This window comes from Pongo pygmaeus, chromosome 17 (genome assembly GCF_028885625.2).
Source record: "Pongo pygmaeus isolate AG05252 chromosome 17, NHGRI_mPonPyg2-v2.0_pri, whole genome shotgun sequence".
In the NCBI taxonomy this organism is placed as follows: Eukaryota; Metazoa; Chordata; class Mammalia; order Primates; family Hominidae; genus Pongo; species Pongo pygmaeus.
In genome coordinates this window covers 65,884,126-65,905,612 of record NC_072390.2, presented here as the reverse complement: position 1 = coordinate 65,905,612, position 21,487 = coordinate 65,884,126, and the positions used below count along the sequence as shown (strand labels likewise).

Below are 21,487 nucleotides of genomic sequence, written 5' to 3'. Positions count from 1 at the left end.
TGAGTGGGCTTTCTGAATTCCTCAACTCATTTGAAAGGGAGTAAGACAGTTATGTGATAACTTTGATATTTTTATATTTTTTGCTCCTAAATTAGTGAAGTTAAGCCAGTCTCATGAACCCCAAAACTGCTCATCACTGGCCAAAGAAAAGATTTTAAAAGACTGAGTTAACAAAAAAAATTTTTTACAATGAAAAAACTTATCTAAATATTTTTTGTAATGGGGAAATTATAAAGCACAGTCTTATCAAATAAATGTTGTTAAATTAAAATGAAAGATTTAAGTCTCCAAGGTATTATCTTCAATTTTTTGTTTTCAGAATTATTATGTATTTTTCTGAGACCCAGGCTGGAATGCAATGGTGCAATCATGGCTCACTACAACCTTGAACCCCCTGACTCAAGTGATTCTCTCACCTCAGCCTCTAGAGTAGCCGAGACTACAGATGCACACCACCATGTCTGGCTAATTATTTGGTACTTTTTTGTAGAGACGGGGTCTCGTTATGTTGCCCAAGCTGGTCTCAAACTCCTAGGCTCAAGCGATCCCCTGGCCTGGGCCTCTGAGAGTGCTGGGATTATAGGAGTAAGCCAAAGTGCTCTGCCTATCTTCAATATTTTAAATAAAAATAAAGTCATTCCAAATAAAGTATAAAGATTTGCTTAAAGCACCTAAGTGACTCATTATGAATTATTACCTTTATTATTTAGATCTGAATGAGATGCCCTGTGAGAATCTTTTATAAATACAAAAAGGTACTCTCCAAAGTCTAGAGCACACCTGAAGTTGAAAATTTGTGGGTTTCAAATCCATTTGTGAATTTTAACAAAATAACCTCAGATACTGAAGAAATCTTTCACTTTAATTTGCAATCAATATTCAATTTGATGAATATATCTCAGCTTTAAGAAAAAGTAGAAACAGTAAGTTGGCAAAAAAGAAATGAGGTGATTAAACTTTTCCAAAGACAACACATGGAATCACCAAGTATGTTGCCTATCTGAAATCTTTAACATCAAGGTAATTACGACCAATCTTTATTATTTTCATTTTATACAACTGTATCACCTATTTCCTAAAACATTTATGTATCTTCAAAAATAATTTCTCAAAATAAATTTACAATATATTATTGATGATTTTTACACATATAAAAGATTCAAAGGTATATTTCCTGTTTAAATAGTTCTACATCTATGGTAGAATATTTTAGCATTTCTTAATCAGGCCTTAAGGGCCTACATTAACCATATACCTACACAAATTTTTAAACTTTGGTTTCTTTTCTACATTAAGCAAGGATAGCAGACATGTGAACTAGTAGCTGTAATTTAGTACGATTATAAAGTACTAGGTAGCAGGGAACAAGGGATTAGGAAAGGCTTCCCATCAGTAGTGTACTTGAGCTGGATCTTCAGAGTTCACCACATTTGGGAGGATAGAGGTGCATGGGACCCAGCATTCACGATGGGACCCAGCATTCACGATGACCCCCAATGATTCTCACCTCCTGATATTCACATCCTTGTGTAGTCCCCTCCCACATAACATGGACTGTTACAGATACGATGATGTAACTTCTGAGGCTAAGTATTAAAAGACACCGAGGCTCTGTCTTACTCTCTCCTGATCACTCGTTAGCTGTCATATTATAAGGATATTCAAGCAGCTCTACAGAGAAATCCACAAGAAGAGAAACTGGAGCCTCCTGCCAAAGAGAAAACTAACTTGCCAGATATGTCAGTAAACCACCCTGAAAGTGATTCCTTTAGCCTCCGAAAAAGCCTCCAGATGATGGCAGCCCCAGCTGACAACTTTAGTGCAACCTCATGAGATCCTGAGCCGAAACCACCCAGCTAAGCCATATGTAGATCCCTACCTATAGAAACTAAGTGATATAACAAATTGTTACTGTCTCAACTTGCTAAGTTTGGGGTAATTTGTTGTGGAATAGATAACTAATATAGAGTACGAGAAAAAAGCAGAGGGATGATATACCTAGGTTAAAGCATCAAGAGATGAGGCTAGAGAAGCACACAAGGACCAGGACCAGAGATTCTTTTCTGCCTAGCTAAGGAATTTGGACTTTATCCTACGGCCAAGCATTGAGTAGGGGAATAAGTTCTTGAGCAAAGAAATAACTAGATTCAAATTTTAAAATAAATACCGAGTAGCAGTAGAGATAAGAGTTGAGGAGGAGGGTGCTAGAACTGGAAGCTCTCCCAACAGGGAAATCAGTTATAGTATTCTTGAAACAGTACAAAAGGAGAAATGAAGAGGAACAGTTGTGAGATAGAACTCCTCAAGGGCCCATTAGTATCCACAGCCAAAGACCATCTGGGTTCTACCTGCTGACTCCATTAAAGGTGTACACGCAGAGCAAATCCTCTGCGGCAACTACCTTGACAGAGACCTTTTCAGGATCAGCCTCACCATTAAATCACTTCCTTATTCTACTCAAAGATAGAGGCCCATAGTGAGACACGGTTTCTTAAAAATAAAAAAAAGAAAAAAAAACAGTAAGAGGCTTTAATGTCAATGCATACTACTACAAATGCATAGCCTCAAATAGTTAATGCTATTTTCTAACCAGGAGATGTTGGGCTTAAACACCAGTTCTACCATGAAAAGAATGAATTAAATCTACCAAGAGGCCAAAGGCAACTGCTGAAGAGGTCCAAATGACTAGCTAAATGCCACCAGCGCTATACCCACCTATGATTCTATCCAGGGTAGGTCTTTCCTCAGAGCCTTGATTACCCTCACTGCTGCAGACTATCTCCCACCAAGCTATATGAACACTAAGCTCCCTAAATTGCCAGGAGCCACTAATGACTCTTAAGGATAGCCAGTAAAAATTCTCATTCTTCAGACCCTAAATTTTCCCGTTGTCACAATACATTCACACACGAATCAAGATCCTGATACAGTAATTCCATTTATATAATTTAAAAAACAAGTAGGCCAGGCGCAGTGGCTCACGCCTGTAATCCCAGCACTTTGAGAGGCCAAGGCGGGCAGATCAAGAGGTCAGGAGTTCGAGACCAGCCTGACCAACATAGTGAAACCCCGTCTCTACTAAAAATACAAAAATTAGCCGGGCGTGGTGGCAGGCGCCTATAGTCCCAGCTACTCGGGAGGCAGAGGCAGGAGAATGGCATGAATCCGGGAGGCAGAGGTTGCAGTGAGCCAAGTCGTGCCACTGCACTCCAGCCTGGGTGACAGAGCAAGACTCCGTCTCAAAAAAAAAGCAAGTAAAGCCAGATTACTAGACTGTTTAGGGATGTATTCATCACTTTAAAAGAGCATAAAAGGGCCGGGCATGGTGACTCATGCCTGTAATCCCAGCATTTTGGGAGCCGATGGGGCAGAGATCACTTGAGGCCAAGAGTTCGAGACCAGCCTGGACAACATGGTGAAACCCTATCTCTACTAACAATACAAAAATTAGCCAGGCATGGTGGCGGGCGCCTATAATCCCAAATCCCAGCTACTCGGGAGGCTGAGGCAGGAGAATGGCTTGAACCCAGAGGTGGAGGTTGCAGTGAGCCGAATTGTGTGACTGCACTCTAGCCTGGGTGACAGAACAACAGTTCATCTCAAAATAAATAAATAAAAATTTAAAAAAATAAATAAAAGAGCAAAAAAAAGTGATATCCCTAAAAAACAGGACAGTAGCTACCTCTGGGGAGAAGGAAAGAGAAGGTTTTGACAGAGACAAAATTCATGGGGTAGGAGGGTTTCTGGGATGCCACAATGTTTTAGTTCTCAATCTGTGTAGTGGTTACATGAGTATTGGTTTTAGTGATGTCAGACTATATACTTACTTGTGTTATGTACTTATCTGTATATTACATTTCTCAAAAAAAAAAAAAGTTTATGAAAAGGCTAGACCCCTTGACCTGCAAAAATGTTTAAAATCACAACACACAATATAACACAGAAAATCCGTTAAAGAAGATAATAAATATATATTGTTAAAAGAATGCTTCTGCCCCACTAACATCACCTTTTTCCTAACCAGAACAAGTATTTGCCTCTTAAATCAGCAAAAAGTTTATTAAACTATGACATCTACTGCTAGCCAGCACAGTAACACTGGTTCTCACACTCTGGTGTCACTGTAATATTGCCTTTTGATCTAGAAATTCTATAAATTTCTTAAACTAAAATATGAGAAAAGTTATAAACACAAAGATGTTCCCTTCTATTTTTTTAAACAGCTAGAAGAAAAATTAAACCAACATAATCAATAACAGAACATTTACAAAAAGAAAATTATGTAGACCTATTTAAGAATTGCATGTTACCCTTTAAATTAATCATTATGGGCGCTGTGTTTATGTTTTTAAAAACCTTTACTGGAAATATACACTAAGATATTTACATATAAAACTATTATATAGGATTTGCTTCAAAATAATATAGAATGAAGAAAGAGTGAGTACGAATGAAACAAGATTGGTCATTAGTTGATAATGGCTGAAACTGAAGAATGAGTACAATGGGGGAACTTCCTGTATTATTCTGGTATGCTTAAAATTCTTTATGCTTGACTTATACACAGTGGAGTACTATTCAGCCATAAAAAATAATGCGATTCAGTCACTTGCGACAACATGGATAGAACTAGAGGTATTATGTTAAGTGAAAGAACCCAGGCAAAGAAAGACAAACATCACATGTTCTTATTTATGGTATCTAAAAATCAAAACAATTGAACCCATACAGACAGAGAGTAGAAGGATGGTTACTAGAGGCTGGGAAAGGTAGTGGGGGATTGGGGGAAGGTGAGGATGGTTAATAGTACAAAAAGTAGTTAGAATGAATAAGGTCTAATATTTTACAGCACAACAGGGTGACTGTAGTCAATAATTTAATTGTACACTTTAAAATAACTAACAGAGTATAGACTGTAACACAAAAGATAAATGCTTGAGGGGATGTATACCCCATCTTCCATGATGTAATTATCATGCATTATATGCCTGTATCAAAACATCTCATGTGCCCCATAAATATATACATCTCCTATGTACCCACAAAGATTAAAAATAAAATCATTTAAAAATATATTTTTTAAATTTTTCAAGCTTGGTGTGGTGGCCCACGTCTATAATCCCAGCGCTTTGGGAGGCTAAGGCAGGAGGATCACTTGAGGCTAGGTGTTCAAAACCAGCCTGGACAACATAGCGAGATCCCATCTCGGAAAAAAATTTAAAAATAAATAAATAAATAAAATTATTAGCAGGAGGATTGCTTTAGCCCAGGAGTTTGAGACCAGCCTGAGCAACATGGTGAGACCCTGTATCTACTAAAATACAAACATTAGCCAGGCATGGTGGCCCCTGCCTATAGTCCCAGCTACTCTAGAAGCTGAGGTGAGAGGATCGCTTGAGACCAGGAGATCAAGTCTGTAGTAAGCTGAGATCATGCCACTGCACTCCAGTTTGGGCGACAGAGCCAGGCCCTGTCTCAAAAATAAACAAGTAAAAATAAAAATATAATTCTTCATAATAATTTTCTTTTAATTAGGAGGAAAACTGAGTTTATGGTTTCCAAAAAATTAAGGTGATTAGTTGAAGTAATATATTTGCATCTTTTTATGCCAAGAAAAACAGATACGAAGGGATAAGAAAAAAATTCAAAATCTATGTTTGTGTTACAAGGGACTTTCAGTATTTTATTTTCAAGTGTTTTCTGTTTTATTACCTCTATAGTTTCAAAAATTATACACAAACTTTGAACTGAAGAAAGCTACTTAGCTATTTACTCTTTTGCATACAATTTAATCAAATAGTTTCTAAATTCCAGTTAACCAGAGATCCTGAATAGAGTGAATTATTTTTCTTTTCAGCATGTACTTAAGATTCTTTCCTGGCTTTTTAAGCTATAGTTTTACAGCTGTTCTATTTTGAAACCTAGTTTTATTCTGCTGCATATTTATGTATTCAATGCTGAAGCCAGCATTTCTGTAATTCTCATTTTAGCTGAAAAGATAGTTCTTTTCTTTTGGGGACAGTTAAACTGAATAAAATATGGACAGTCTATGTGTGACTATATTGACTACTCAAACTATTGATTAACTCATGTCATGATAAGTATTGTACTTATCTGAGAAGTTAAGTGACCCCATAATTCTATTAAAGCCTGTGTTTGTGCGTTTCAATCACCACTAAATCAATCTAAACACAGGAAATCAATTTTGAAATACACTTACCAGGATGATTGGAAATGGGAGGCTGGAATGCAAGCTCATTGTGAACAGGCCCTAAAGAAAAGACAACAAAAATTCCATTTTTATTTATTAAAAGTTGTCTAATGCTAAAACTTTCAGTAAATCTTACTTAAATATAACTATTATAGGTTAGGAATTGTTTAAAACAAGCTTATGCAATGTCTAAGAACTTAAAAGTGTACAACAAGCAAATAGTCTTAAACTATTAATACTTTCATGGATATTTAATAACTAACATTTTAGTGCTATCTGCCAAGTGCTATTATTACACAATTTACACATTTTATATCCAATATTTAATACAGATCATAAATGAATTATTCATGTAACGTCCAATACAGTACAATTTATAATGCAATGTATAATAATAAACTGTTACGTCTATTCTAAAAACAAGTGCTTATGTTAAGGATGTTTATTTAATGGAATCGTAGCTAACATAATTGAAAACTTGTAATGTGTTAAGACATTGTGCTAAACACCTCACATAAATTATTACGTTTACTTCTTACAAACACCCCTTGAGGTAGATACTACTATTATTACTCTTGAGGCTTAATGAGGTGAAATAACTTGTCAACAGTCACACAGCCTATTAAAGGTCCAAACCCAGCACCCTTCAACACTATGACGGCCTAGACAGCCATTAAAAATTACATTCTCTTAAGAAATGGAAAAAATAGTAACATAACTGAAAAGAAGCAAGATATATACAATACACATAGAGTAGGAGCCCCCTGTCAATTTACATATACCTGTTTATAGGACTGGAAGGAAAATAACAAAATATTAGAAGTGGCTGTTTTTGAGTAGCAGGATTCAGGGTAATTTTGCTTTTCTTATTTAAACTTTTCTATATTTTCTAATTGTTCTTTGGTACTATTAATATTATAATGAGAAGAAAGGGATTTAATGTATATAAAAGAGTTATACTCTTGATTTTACTAAGCCATATGAACAATGCTCCTATTCTACCTGAAACTACAGGCTATCTGTAGGGTATTCCTCCCAATCATGCCAGCACAGAGTTATCTATAGATTCAACATTATCCAAAGTACACTGAATACTATGCTGAGGGAAACCTTGAGAACTTAGCGCTCAAAGGGTTTCAATCCATTATGCGTGGATATACAAGACACAGATGAGATCTAAGAACATATACAAAGCAAACAAACAAATGAATGGAAATCAATGTGATGTTAATGAAACATTAGCAACAGAGAAATAAATGTATTTAGCAAACATCACTCCTCTAAAATAAAAAGGTAGGATAACTATGAAAAATAATACTGTTTACAAAAAATACTGAAAAGCACTATTTAATGAAACAAAATCACAGGATGAATAAAAGATGTAAAAACATTTTTAAAAAATAGAAAACAAAGCCCTACCAAAAAAAAAAAAAAACTAGCCCTTACAACAAAAACAAGAGCTTACAGTAATGTCCGGGATGGGGCGGCATAGGCGGGTGGTGCTGAAGATGGCCGTTTTGGTGGTGAGGCAAATTAGGTGTGTATGGTGCAGTCCTACTTCCAGTCCAGGTGGTAGTGCTGTCTAAAAATTAAGGCCCACATGGGTTAATTTGCTTTTATAAAGGCTGCCTACTTTTTTCTCAACTATTTAAAAGATTTTTTAAAGTATGTACATACTATGATGGTAAGTAGCTGGCTGACCAGTAAATCCATTCTGCTGCTGTCCTGGCTGAGGCCCTGATGCTATCTGCAACAGTCCTTCACTATGGCTGCCCCCCAGTATACTGGCAGGCTGACCTAGAGGAACAAGAAGACATTAACATGGTACATTCATAGATGTCATCTTATGATTTCATATACTAAATGAAGGACCAATTTTATCTGATAATGCACAACTATAAAGATGGGCAAAAAGTGTAACTCACCCATGGCCTATCAGGTAAAAAACCTACAGTCATCTATAAAGGCAAACTTTAATTTGAGGAAGCTCAAAATTATTCCATTTTAGGTAATGTCTAACTAATTGTAGTGGCTTATTTCTTCACAAACATATTTCAAATGCCAGCAAAACACCACTGTATGTCTGGCCTATCATATTAACTTCTTCAGAGGTATGTCAGTTCATCCTGGCCACTCCATCCACCTCTCTCTCTGGACCTTTCTAATTAGGACCCCAAAAATCCAGGCTCAAGAAAATGTTGAAAACTGAAAAATTAACCATTATCAGCACTGGTACTAGTAATGGCAGAATACTAGGGTTTGACAGAGAAAAGCAGAGCAGAAAATTATTTTAAATAGGATGTGATAGTGAAGATGAGGAAGTTAAAAAGATCTAGCTCTGCTGTCCAATCAATATACCATTTACTGGTTAAAAACAAACAAAAAAACTATCAGTCTACTTTCAAATTTTTTCAAGAGCTTTTATAAACCAAGAATCATTTCTTTTCAAGAACACCATCATATTCCCAGATGTACAAGAAATTAGTTGCCCTCTCTGTATGTAACATACCAAGAGAATCAAGCTTCTCTTGGCTTCTATTCTATTCAAAAACCATCCTATGATATTGCTTACTGTCCTATATTTTTAAGGCTTTTTTTTTAAAGTGGAAATTTGGTTTCTTAAAGAGCATTAAGTCGACTGTTTATCCTATTTGGAAAGCATTAAATTTATAATTATTTATAACTGGCATCACCTCATTCTTTTCTAAATGGGAGTATAATCAGATGGAAGAGAGTAACATGTCACCATTGCTCAAAGTATCAAAGAAAAGGAATATTTTTCTTTTCTTTACATATCACATTTCCTTAAAGCTAAGAATTACAAAACCAAAAGCTAAAGAGAATATTTCAATACTCCCCAAATTATTTATCTGTAAAAATGACATTTTAGCAACCTCCCTTCCTACTCATCCCCCAGATTCTGCAAGTTATCTTTAAAGGTTAATTATGGTTTTTTTCATGTTTTTAACAATTCTACAGGCAATACTCTTAGCTAACTTACAAAAATTGTCATTAACTACACAGGATAAATTATTTTAATTTACAGGTATTTAAAAGGAAATTCTTAAAATATTCAGGTGTCAAAAGAACATAAATTGTAAAGTGACTCACTGTAGTTATCCATACTGAATACTTCCCTTATACAATTCTAAGTATGTAAAATAAAGTTAAACAATACGACTAAATCAGCTCACGTAAAATAGCCTTTCAAATCTTCTATTTTAGTTCAACTTCTTTTCTTTCATTTAATTTTATCAGTATACTTTTTGAGATCTAAGGGAACCCTCTTTTTTTTTTTGGAGACGGAGTCTCACTCTGTCGCCCAGGCTGGAGTGCAGTGACTCGATCTCTGCTCACTGCAAGCTCCGCCTCCCGGGTTCATGCCATTTCTCCTGCTTCAGCCCCCAGAGCAGCTGGGACTACAGGCGCATGCCACCACATAAGGGAACATTTTGATACAAGTTCTAAAACTTACAGTATTTACAGTATTCTATTATTAAAATCTACCCAATAAATACCAGTATAAAATTAGCTGCATTTCATTTCTATCACTTTTTCTAACCTTTCAATAGGATTCAACCTCAGGAAACAACACAGGCAAAATGAAGTCACTTTAGTAAGCACTGACAAAGGCACAGAAATTCAATCTCCAGATAATATAAACAGAAGTAGGTAGCTGTGCTCTAGCACTCATCTACGTTCAAGTGGCTATAATGTACCTTCTTTTATTTTCTATCACTACCCACTGTTTGTCAACCATATTCCTAATTTGGTAAATAAAAAGTAGACAGATTAATAGAAGCACCAAGTGATTAAGGATCTGGGTTCTCAAGTGCTTAACCTACATGACCCATTTAGAATATGCTGCCTATAGTGAGACTGTCATCTTTTATATAGCAAACCAAAAACATATTGTTTGAAGTGGTGTAATGAATTAAAGAGGGGAAATTTTGGTATACTTCACTTGAAAACTCACAATTACAGAAATCAGTCCCCCATTTATTCCAAAGACCAAAATTTCTATGTTGAATCTAATCTGATAGTAAAGCAAAAAGAATAATGGTACTTTCGGTAGCAACTAACACAGTATTAGCCCAGAGCTGTCAAAAGTCTATTCTGATGTGGGTTTACATAAATTCTTTTAGTAACTGCATGCAACTAACACCATACACATGCCAAGACCACGCTCTATGATTAATTGAAAAAAAAAAAAGAAAAAAAAGCTACTTCATTTGCCAAGCAGCAAACTATCAAACCTTTGGTTACTGTGAAAATAAGTAACAGAACCAGGTCATATGATCAGGCCCCCAAAAACCTGAACCTAGCAGCCCCTCTGCCTCCTATGACATGGCAGAAAAGAAGGATCTTTCTGAAACAGATTTTTTTTTAAAATATATACATATATTTTAAAAAGAGATATAGAAGTTAGCTTATATCAAAACTGATTTAATTACTTAATGTCTATCTTGAGCAATATATAACAAATTTGTCAAGATCCCTTTGCACAGTGAGAAAATCAGACAACTACTATAAGGTAATATTGTCCCAGAAAAAACAAAATAAGAACACTGCATTAAAAGAAAGGTTGCAATTCCATTAACACAGACCTTCATAAACATCTTGGATCAAAACTACTTGTTAATTATTTAAATATTTCTCCAAAATCTATCTGGGAGCTTAAGAGGCTACTTACTTCTACACGTAATAGTAAAGTACAAATCAGATCATTAATTTAAATCAATATTATAATCAAAGCCATTACTTAAATTCCAAGTGATTGTGCATACCTGTTTAATACCTGTTTACCTATGAAAGATACTATAGTTACTTTTAATGTTTACTTACTTGGAGTTTTCCCCCAAGGGACTACACATAAATAAGCAATGATTAGGAAAACTCAACTTGCTGACTACATCTGATTCTAGAACTCACTTGTGGAAGCCACAGGAATGCTGGGAAAGTTGGCAGTGCTGGTAGCATTAGACTCAGATGGGGCTAACAGAGCTGGGGTGCTGTATGTCTCTGTCGACGCACGATTACTTGGTGGATGCTGGATGGTTTGAATTGAATGTCCTTCAGTGGACAACGATGGCTGTCCCTCAAAGTCATGCACATATTCATCCTTCACCATCATACTTGATGGAGCTATATAGAAAATTAAACATATTTTAAATTTTTATAAGCTTCTATTCCCAGAAAAAAAAAAATCTTTTTAGCAAGTAATATAATAACATCTAAAATCAATTACAGTGTAAATTACTAACTTTAATTCAGAATTTTTTCATATTATTTTAAAAGCATACTACTTTACCAGCAAAAGTCATTTATTCAGAGGTAACAGCATCAGATATATTTTATCAATCAATCTGACTCTCAAATTTGAAGCTAGTCTATGTTCCAACAGCCTCCAGCAACAATCCTAAAAAGGTACTCCTCAGTTTCTTGATAAACCTAGAAGAATAATCACCTAAATACATAAGGCAGGCAAAAACCGAATGGCTGGAAAATGTGTGTCCAGCTGAGAAACACAATTATTCGGTCTAAATCGAGACTGAGTATTTAACTATATCTTTTTGCTAATTTCACACTGTGGAGATATGAGTGGGATCTGATAGATATCCAATCCCAGGATCTAGAATTATTGTTAAGCAACATATTCTTTAAAAATGAAGTGTACTGAATGTAATGTCCCCTATAGATTTAGAACCAAACGGAAAAATTCTAAATGAAAAGTCAAAATGAAATTTCCCTCTAGAAACCCAACCCAAATAAGAGTATTTGATTAATATATGGTGTGAGAAAACTCAGTAATCAACATCTTTCACCTATGTGGTTACACCTTCATAAGCAAAGCTAGATTCCAGCTGATACAGCATAACATCTTTCCATAAACAAACCAGGAAATAGTTTGCTCTGCTGTATGAAAAAAAGAAAACTGAAACTGAACTGCATTAATAATGTTAATTCTCTGCCCAGAACCTTCCCATTTGTTTTTAGGTTATTGTTTTAAGGTTTGCTTTTTACCTTTAGCAACCAATCCTTTATTGCTTCTAAACTAACACTACTCCAGAACTTAACAATCCACTGAACTAATAGTAGGTTCTCTTCTTAAAGCAGTCAATTAGTAGACCACAAAAAGACATTCCTTTTCATTAAGAACCAGCATATCATCTCCCTTATCTTTCCCTATGTCAACCTTTGAAAAAAATCTACTACATGTAAATATCAGTTAAGTTACATAGGTACTTTTTATTAAATTGAGACTAGTTCAAGGCAGTAATAATCATCCATTGTGCACGTTTCTATGTACAACCTCTTAAAAACCTCTTAAGAAGTATGTTCATGCATCAAAAGTCATGAAAATGATATTCTGAAGACCTATAAATCCCATTCCAAAGTTCCTCTTTAGAAATTTTATGGAAACAAAAAGATCGTCAAAAGGATGCTTAACAAATTATGTATCAATAAAAAAACTGAACACAACCACTCATCACTAACATCGGCCAAATTGTAAAAATAATAAAAAGAAAAAAATTGGCGCATAAAATTGGTATGTCTACACTTATTCAGCCTTATATTACACCCTTCAACAAAGTTCAATGATTTTCTTCATATAAATCCTGACATCTCTAATTAATTCCTGGACATTTTAGGTTTTTTGTTGTTATAATGACTGGGATCTTTTTACCGACTTACTGGTTTTGCTAGCTGATTTGAGGATATAACTGGTCAACTTGGTACTCACTGCTTTTGCTTTTCAGATGACTCTTCAGTTTAATCAGCAATCATTACATCTTTAAGTACCAACTGTATTCTGCTTTTAAACAGTTATGACCCATAAATCTTTCTTGCCTTAAATACGCTGGTTAAACTTCCCAAATGTAAGTTTGAAACTTCTACTCGTCTACAGATCTCTTTAACCCCAGATAATCTATAATAAATGTTTCTCAGGTAAAACTAAAGGTATCAACAAGGATAGAAGTCTGCAATATATTTTTGCCAAGAGAATCAAAGCAAGTTACAAAACACTATTGTACACTATGATCATATGCATGTTTAAAAAATCATATACTGTAAGTAAAAAAGCAAGGTCCAGAACAGTATGCGCAGTATACGTTTTGTGTAAGAAAGGAGGTATGTATTTTTTGCATATAGAAACCCTGGAAGGAAACACCAGAAACTAAAAAAAGTGATTACCTGAGGTAGGGGGGAATGGGGGCAGGGGTGGGAGCACTTCTTTTCACTGTATACCTTTTTATAGTATTTTGATTTATGGACCATGTATTGCCTATTCAAAAAAATAAAATTAAAAAAAACATATAGTATATATTTTTTAAAGTCCAGAAAAACAGATACCAAACTGTTAAATATTTCTCTTTATGGGCTAGCATTCAACAAATTCATTCACTGAAAAAATATTTCTTGAGCACTTCTGTTCCAGGTACTGTTCTAGTACTTGGGATATATCCATAAACAAAACAAATATCCCTGCTGTCATGGAGTTTGCAGTCTTTTGTAATATTTTTCCATTGTTTAAATATCTAATAGCAAGCACACATTACTCCGGCTCCTCCTAGTTGTCTATTCTTGGGCAAGTTCCTTCACCTCTCCAGGTAGCAGTCCCTTCATCTGTTAAAGTATAAATAATTCCACCTCCCATGTAGAAGTATCATGAGAATAATGACACAATACTCAGAAATCATTTAGCTCAGTCTGACCTGACACACGAGTACCCAGTGTTAGCTATTATTATTTAACCTATTTTTAGAGTAGTTATACACATATATAGTGATTATAAAATGTTCTAAGAGGACTGGGTGCAGTGGCTCATGCCTGTAATCCCAGCACTTTGGGAGGCTGAGACGGGTGGATCGCCTGAGGTCAGGAGTTCGAGACCAGCTGGCCAACATGGTGAAACCCTGTCTCTACTAAAAATACAAACAAAAAAAAAATGCTGGGCATGGTGGCGGACACCTGTAATCCCAGCTACTCAGGAGACTGAGGCAGGAGAATCACTTGAACTCGGGAGGCGGAGGTTGCAGTGAGCTGAGATCGCACCATTGTACTCCAGCCTAGGCAACAAGAGCGACACTCCATCTCAAAAAAGAAAAAAAAAATGTTCTAAGAGGGTCAAAGAATATAATCTCTATAGGTGACAAAAAAGCTGAAACCACTGGGCCCACCTTAGGTCTATATTCTTCATCATCACCAGCAGCCAGGACACAGCACCTATCTCATGGTATTATCACTCTCTTATTTACTTTTTCTCTCCTCCACTAGACTATAAGCTCACTTGAGTAGACAAAACATACTTTATTATCTTAGCATCCCTGGAACCTAACACAGTACCAGGCAATACATGCTTATTAAATATTTGTTAAAATGAATACACAGGTCGACGTGGTCACAGAAAGTTTCATGAAAGATAAAAGATAGGCTGGAAATGATTACCACAAGACTTTAACTCAAAAATGAAGGAACTGTGCCATTTTCTTAACTTTTAGTTACCTGATCTTGTATCATTCCTTTGTCCAAATCTAGAAGCTGTGAGAAATACCAGTTGTTTTCTGAGGAAATAAGGCACTGAAGACAGCCTTTACAAAACCACCACTAGGGGGATCTACAAGGCTGAATACAGCCCTACAGACACTAAAGAAAGGCTATCAACCCATACAATCCCATCAATAACAGTGCATCAATAATTTTAGAATAGGGGAGGTGTGTGATGAGCATTCAGAATTTGAACCCCCTCACAAACAGCCCCATAGAGAGATTCAGACACACTTATCACTGCAGTCTCCCAACCTTTAATACCCACTGAGACAAACGTTTTCTCCAAAAACATGGATGGAAAATGGTGAAGATATGAAATGTGTTTACTTTCAAAAAAAAGAATATCAATGTCTGCGTAGCAAAGAGGCAGAGTTTTAACCAATCTTAAAGCAACCCTTCCCAGACCACCACAACAGCTCCTAATAATAAACCCACACTTGTCAGAAACCTACTAATCATTAACAAGCACCACAAGGCAGTGAGTCTTCCTCCATTACCAGTGATATGGGAGAAAGGTGGAAAAAAAAAAAACCAAGTAGAATTGCATTCTCTTCCTAAATTTTGGTTAAGGTCACCTAGTATTTCTGACCCACCTCTAAAATTCTACAAACAAAAAAGGTGCTAAACTACTGCTAATTTCCCTCCAGAATAAGAGCACACCTTTCTAAGATGACAGTGGTTCCTTTTTTTTTTTTGAGACAGAGTCTCATTCTGTCAACCAGGCTGGAGTGCAGTGCCACTATCTCGGCTCACTGCAACCTCTGCCTCCCGGGTTCACACCATTCTCCTGCCTCAGCTTCCCAAGTAGCTGGGACTACAGGCGCCCGCCACCACGTCCGGCTAATTTTGTGTATTTTTAGTAGAGATGGGGTTTCATTGTGTTAGCCAGGATGGTCTCGATCTCCTGACCTCGTAATCCGCCCTCCTCTGCCTCCCAAAGTGCTGAGATTACAGGAGTGGGCCACCGCGCCCAGCCCCTTTTTTTTGTTTTGTTTTGTTTTGTTTTGAGACAGTTTCGCTCTTGCTGCCCAGGCTGGAGTGCAATGGCATGATCTCAGCTCACTGCAACCTCCACCTCCCGGGTTCAAGCGATTCTCCTGCCTCAGCCTCCTGAGTAGCTGGGATTACAGGCACCCGCCACCATGCCTGGCTAATTTTTTATATTTTTAGTAAAGACAGGGTTTCACCATGTTGGCCAGGCTGATCTCAAACTCCTGACCTCAGGTGATCCACCCGCCTAAGCCTCCCAAAGTACTGGGATTACAGGTGTGAACCACCATGCCTGGCTGACAGTGGTTCTTTATAAGAGTTTCTCTGCAAATTAATTAGTTCTTACAGAAATTTTAGTTTATTAAGTTCTAAGTAACAGAGCTAAAGATTTAATAAAACTCCATTCTCAAATATTACAATAAAAAACAAAAACACACACCCCCATTCGCATTTCATTTTCTCACCTTAAAACACCTTTTCTTTTTAAAAATACAATTAGGTAAGCTGTGATGGGCATATGCTTTAAAGTAGCCTTGATTTATTTACTCAAAATGTAACAAGACTGAAAAAATACAAATGAGCGCAATTTTAAACCATTCTCAACATTGTCATTCATAAAAATGTTAGGCTGAAATGAAGGAAAATTAGAATACTGGTATTTTTAAAGGATATGTTATATGTGATTCCAAATTACCAAATATTCTGGGTATTTAACATCCATTTAAACTGGCTCTGTGAGATTTTCTTCAAAAATAGGTCTTAACTCAAAAAATATTCTTTGTATTTGTTTTTGGTGCATTCCTCTACCATATTTTTTACAGTACTTTAGTTCATAAATTGCAGTTCAAATCCAAAGAGCAAATAGCCAATTTAAATCCAGTTTTAAATCCAGTTTTAAATGCCCCTAACCTCAAAATCTACATTTCCAAAGCAGTAAGTTATTTTCTTGTTAATGTTACTGCTGCTCACACAAACTAATTCTAGGTCAACAAAAAAACAGAGAGGATAGGACAAAACAAAGAGAAAGTAATAAGAAACAGATTACCTACCATTACTCTGCAGTGTTAATCCTGAGAGATCTTAATTGTTTAAAGGGGAAAACAAACGAAACATTAATCATTACAATGAAAGTATTTTCCATTTAAAAACAGAGAATGTAAATTTAAACCAGAGATTACAAAAGTTCATGAACCATTTCAATTCAGAAGTAGCATAAATGCTATCTAACAATACATAACTAAGTATTCAAATTTATAATGGTTTCCATCTTATTTCTCAAAAACAATGTTCTAAATGGGCAAAATATCAACTACAATACTTGGTTTTAGCAGTCAAAATATAAGTTTGTTCCTAAGTTCAAATTTAAATACGCATATTAAAAATGTCTGATTCTTTAACCTTATTTAAAGTCGTGGGCTATCTTCCAAATTTATAATTTAACTTACAAAAATTAAAACACTATTGAGATCCTTTTCCCTTTATGTTTCTTAGGATGAAAGCGAAGTCTACTTACCAATTCCAGGTGATACAACTCGTTCATAGTGATACGGATTCACACAGACACTATCACATTTTAAGTCAAATGCATACTGACAATATTTAACATGTTTTAGTTCATTTTTGTGAAGATCAGGCCACCTCCAGAGTCGGGCATAGATCACATGAGGAAATCCTTTCCGGCCAGCCACCTAGAAAAATAAACGACCATTTATTCATGTGTCACATTATGCAAGACACTTTTATATATATTCTGATTTAATCCTCACAATCCTACCAAGTCAGTATTACAATCTCCATTTCATAAATAAGAAAACTAAAATTCACAATAACTAACTTGGCCATGTCATACACCAGACCTAGAATTTAAACCTTGGTATAATTTCAAGGCCTGTGCTCAGGTTTTAAAAATGCAAAAAGTGGCTGGGCATGGTGGCTCACACCTGTAATCCTATCACTTTGGGAGGGCAAGGCAGGAGGACTGCTTGAGCCCAGGAGTTCAAGACCAGCCTGGACAACATGGCAAGACCCTTGTCTCCACAAATAATAAAAAATTACCCAGGCATGGTGGTATGTGCCTGTAGTCCTAGCTACTCAGGAGGCTAAGGCGGGAGGACTGCATAAGCCCAGTAGCTCAAGGCTGCAGTAAGCCATGTTTGCACCACTGCACTCCAGCTTGGGCAAGAGTAAGACCATGTCTCAAAAAATAAAAATAAAATAAATAAATATGCAAAAAGACTGTGTTGTAGAAACTATGTGTAAAGTCTTGAAATAAAACTTTAAAATCTAAGACAAAATTTCTGTAAGATTTATTTAAGCAAGGGAGATGTATTATGAAGTTCTACCTGAAAAATGTGACCAATGAAACATTTGATAACAGTGAAACATATCAGATTTCTAAATTATAAAAGGACTAAGTGTAATCCGGTTGTTTAAATGTACATACAATATCAAAAAAGAAAACAACATGACTGGGCACAGTGGTTCACGCCTGTAATCCCAGAATTTGGAAGGCTGAGGTGGGTGGATCACCTGAGGTCAGCGGTTCGAGACCAGCCTGACCAACATGGTGAAACCCCATCTCTACTAAAAATACAAAAATTAGCCAGGCGTGGTTGCACTTGCCTGTAGTCCCAGCTACTTAGGAGGCTGAGGCAGGAGGCTTGCTTGAACCCGAGAGGTGGAGGTTGCAGTGGGCCAAGATCGCACCACTGTACTCCAGCCTGGGTGACAGAGCAAGACTCCGTCTAGGAAAAAAAAAAAAAAGAAAACAACAGGCTACAAAAATGAATACCAAAGTGCTAAAGGTAGTTCTTGCAAAGTGTGGGTTTCCTGCTTTTTATTTTCCAAATTTTCTCCATTGAACATTTTTCTGAGAATATTAAAAAACTTTAAAATTTTATCTTTTGCATATTCTTCCACAAATTCCCATAATGCATATTTGTACAGGATGCACAGTATCTGAAGAGATGGAGCATGAATTAAATTACCCTGTAGTAGCCTGAAAGGAAACGTAGCAAGTTTTTAAATCTGCCACCACAGAGGGTATAGAAAAACTCTTATAAGACTAACCTGAAGCCTCCCATCCAATGTTCTCTGTATGGTAACACATTTACTAGGATGAGCTCCATTTGTAGTTATAGCTGTTATTAAAGAATCCAATTCATCTTTTTTCTCCTTCAGCTTCTTTACCAAACTTTCAATTGCTCTTTTTGCAAATGTTTCACTCTCTCCACCTTGTCTATGGCACATCAAACTATGCACAATGCTCAGACAGGCATCATTACTTGTTGGTGTATTGGTAATAGACATATTGTCCATTTGTTCAAGTTTTTCCTTTTAAATCAATTATGTCTCCAATCTCTGAAGCAATTCTGATCCTCTGGAAACAGTGAAAAACAACAGCTAACGTTGCAAGGAAAATTGTTAGACATGTATTCAGGATAACCTAAAAAAGAAAAAAAAAAGACACACATCAGAACACATTTCACGAAGTAGATCTGACTACTCGGGAAAAGATGAAATTGCTCTGGTTAAGTCAGAGATTCAACGCACATAATTAAAATTTGATGCTCAGAGTTGGAAATTACTTAAAATTCTTACAAAATATTAGCCATTAAAAATAATTTTAAAAAACAAAATTACTTAATTAAAATGTCACTGTTTTTGACGATCCAAAAATATTAAAGTTAGGTCTTCTCATTATGATAGTGGCATGCTCAATCAAGTCTTACTGACTTTACTAGTCACCCTAAAGGAAAATCTTACCAGCACTTTTTTAAAGGATTACTTATAAGGATCAGCACTAGTTAAACCTAAAAGTCTATTACTAATATTTATGAAAAATTTACCATCGCCTGGTATGAAATGCTACCTAGCAGTTAACACTCACCTTTGTTAAAAGAAACCAATTAAAAAATAAATAAATAACCCAATTTAGAAATGAACAAAAGGATTCTAAAAGACACTTCTCCAAAGATGATGTCCAATAAGCACATGAAAGATGCTCGACATTAGACATTATGGAAATGAAAATCAAAACCACAATGAGCTGCCACTTCATACCTACTGAGATGCATAAATCAAAAAGACAATAATAAGTATTGAAGAAGTAGAGAAATTGGACCCTCATTCATTGTTGCTGGGATTACAAAATGGCACAGGTACTTTGGAAAACAGTCTGGTATTAATACAAATGTTAAACAGAGTAAATATGACCCAACAATTCTACTCTTCACACTTCTACTTGAGGGAAATGAAAACCCATGTCCACACAAACCTGTACATGAATGTTCATAGCAGCATTGTTCATAATGGATACAACTCAAATGTCCATCAACTGATGAATGCATAAATAAAATTCCATACAACGAAATATTATTCAACCATAAAAAAGAATAAAATACTAACACGTTATAACATGGATAAGCCTCGAAAACACACGTTAAGTGAAAGAAGTCAGTGACAAAAGGTCACACATTATATAATCCCATTTATATGAAATATACAGAATAGGCAAATCCACAGAGACAGTAAATCAGTGGTTGCCAGGGCCTGGGAGGAAGGGGAATGAGGAATGACTGCTAATGAGTATGGTGTTTCTTTGTTGTAATGAAAAAGTCCTAAAAATTGATAATGGTGATGGTTGCACAACTGTGACTATAGTAAAAACCACTGAATTGTACACTTTCAAATAGTGAATTTTATGGTATGGAAATTATATCTCAATACAGCTGTTCTTTAAAGAGATCACTAAATTCCTCAAAAGATTTTACCTGTAAAAGCAGCAGGGTAAATTATTTTCAAAAAAAATTAAAATAACAAAAAGTGAAGATTAATAAAGAATCCATTCAACAGGTAGAAAACTAACTTATCTGACCCCAAGACCCCACAGAGACTAGGAAAAGGCCATTAGCCAAAGAATAAAGAAGATAAAGCAGGACTGGAACCTGTACTTTGTGTGCTTGGTTGTTATTTTATTTGTTCACTGAAGTTGCATTCCAGACTTATTTTGCTTTCATTTTCTTTTGCTGCATACTTGACTCCTTAAAGTATCCTCCCACAAGATTAATAAAACTCATCATTCTATCAAAATCTATTCCTCTTCTGAAGACCTTTGTTAAAGTATCAATTCCACTCAATTACCCAACCTTGGGAAGCTTTGCAAAAGATCTCTGACCTGCCTCTTTCTTTCACTATCCCTACATTCCGTCACAGTTACAAGATTCTTTACCTCAGTCTTTTCTATCTCTCCTCCCATTCTCCCTGTCACTGTTGTAGTTTTGAGCCTCTTCAGAATGTACATCAATCACCTGATATTTAAGACTTGCTCCTCCCTCTGTTATCTCTTTTACATAAATGTCTGTCTCAACTCATAAACCCCATGCAGAGAAGCAGTTTTTCATATGTCTTAGAACACTTGCCCACATTAATACACATGCTGAAGGTACACTTTCCAGGTAACCAAAGATAACCTGCATGGGAGATTTTGGAGTCAAGAGATCTGAATTAGAATTCCAGTTTTCACAGTAGTCAGAAAATGAAGTTACTCTGAATCTGGATTAAAAGGAGGGTATACAGAAGCTCAGAGGAAAAATTCTACATAACGTGTCTGATACATAGTGTTCAGTAAAAAAGCTACTGTTGAAATATTAACATGCTTAATTGTGGCCAGGCACGGTGGCTCACACCTGTAATCCCAGCACTTTGGGAGGCCGACGCAGGTGGATCGCTTGA

The 21,487-nt window shown here is 35.9% G+C and overlaps 1 protein-coding gene across 3 annotated transcripts in view; it reads right to left on the bottom strand.

Moving 5' to 3' along the window:
- SMAD4 (SMAD family member 4) overlaps positions 1-21,487 on the bottom strand; it is a 58,996-nt gene that overhangs the window by 23,204 nt on the left and 14,305 nt on the right. For 2 of the 3 annotated variants that reach the window (XM_054460477.2, XM_054460479.2), the window contains exons 2-8: positions 18,824-19,199; positions 17,268-17,442; positions 16,804-16,833; positions 11,144-11,356; positions 7,889-8,008; positions 7,677-7,793; positions 6,221-6,271 (exon numbers count right to left, since the gene is read on the bottom strand). In XM_054460477.2, the coding sequence (XP_054316452.1) occupies positions 6,221-6,271; positions 7,677-7,793; positions 7,889-8,008; positions 11,144-11,356; positions 16,804-16,833; positions 17,268-17,442; positions 18,824-19,072 (955 nt within the window). In that variant the 5' untranslated portion in view covers positions 19,073-19,199. The remainder of the gene's footprint in view (positions 1-6,220; positions 6,272-7,676; positions 7,794-7,888; positions 8,009-11,143; positions 11,357-16,803; positions 16,834-17,267; positions 17,443-18,823; positions 19,200-21,487) is intronic. The other variant, XM_054460481.2, reaches the window with a different exon arrangement.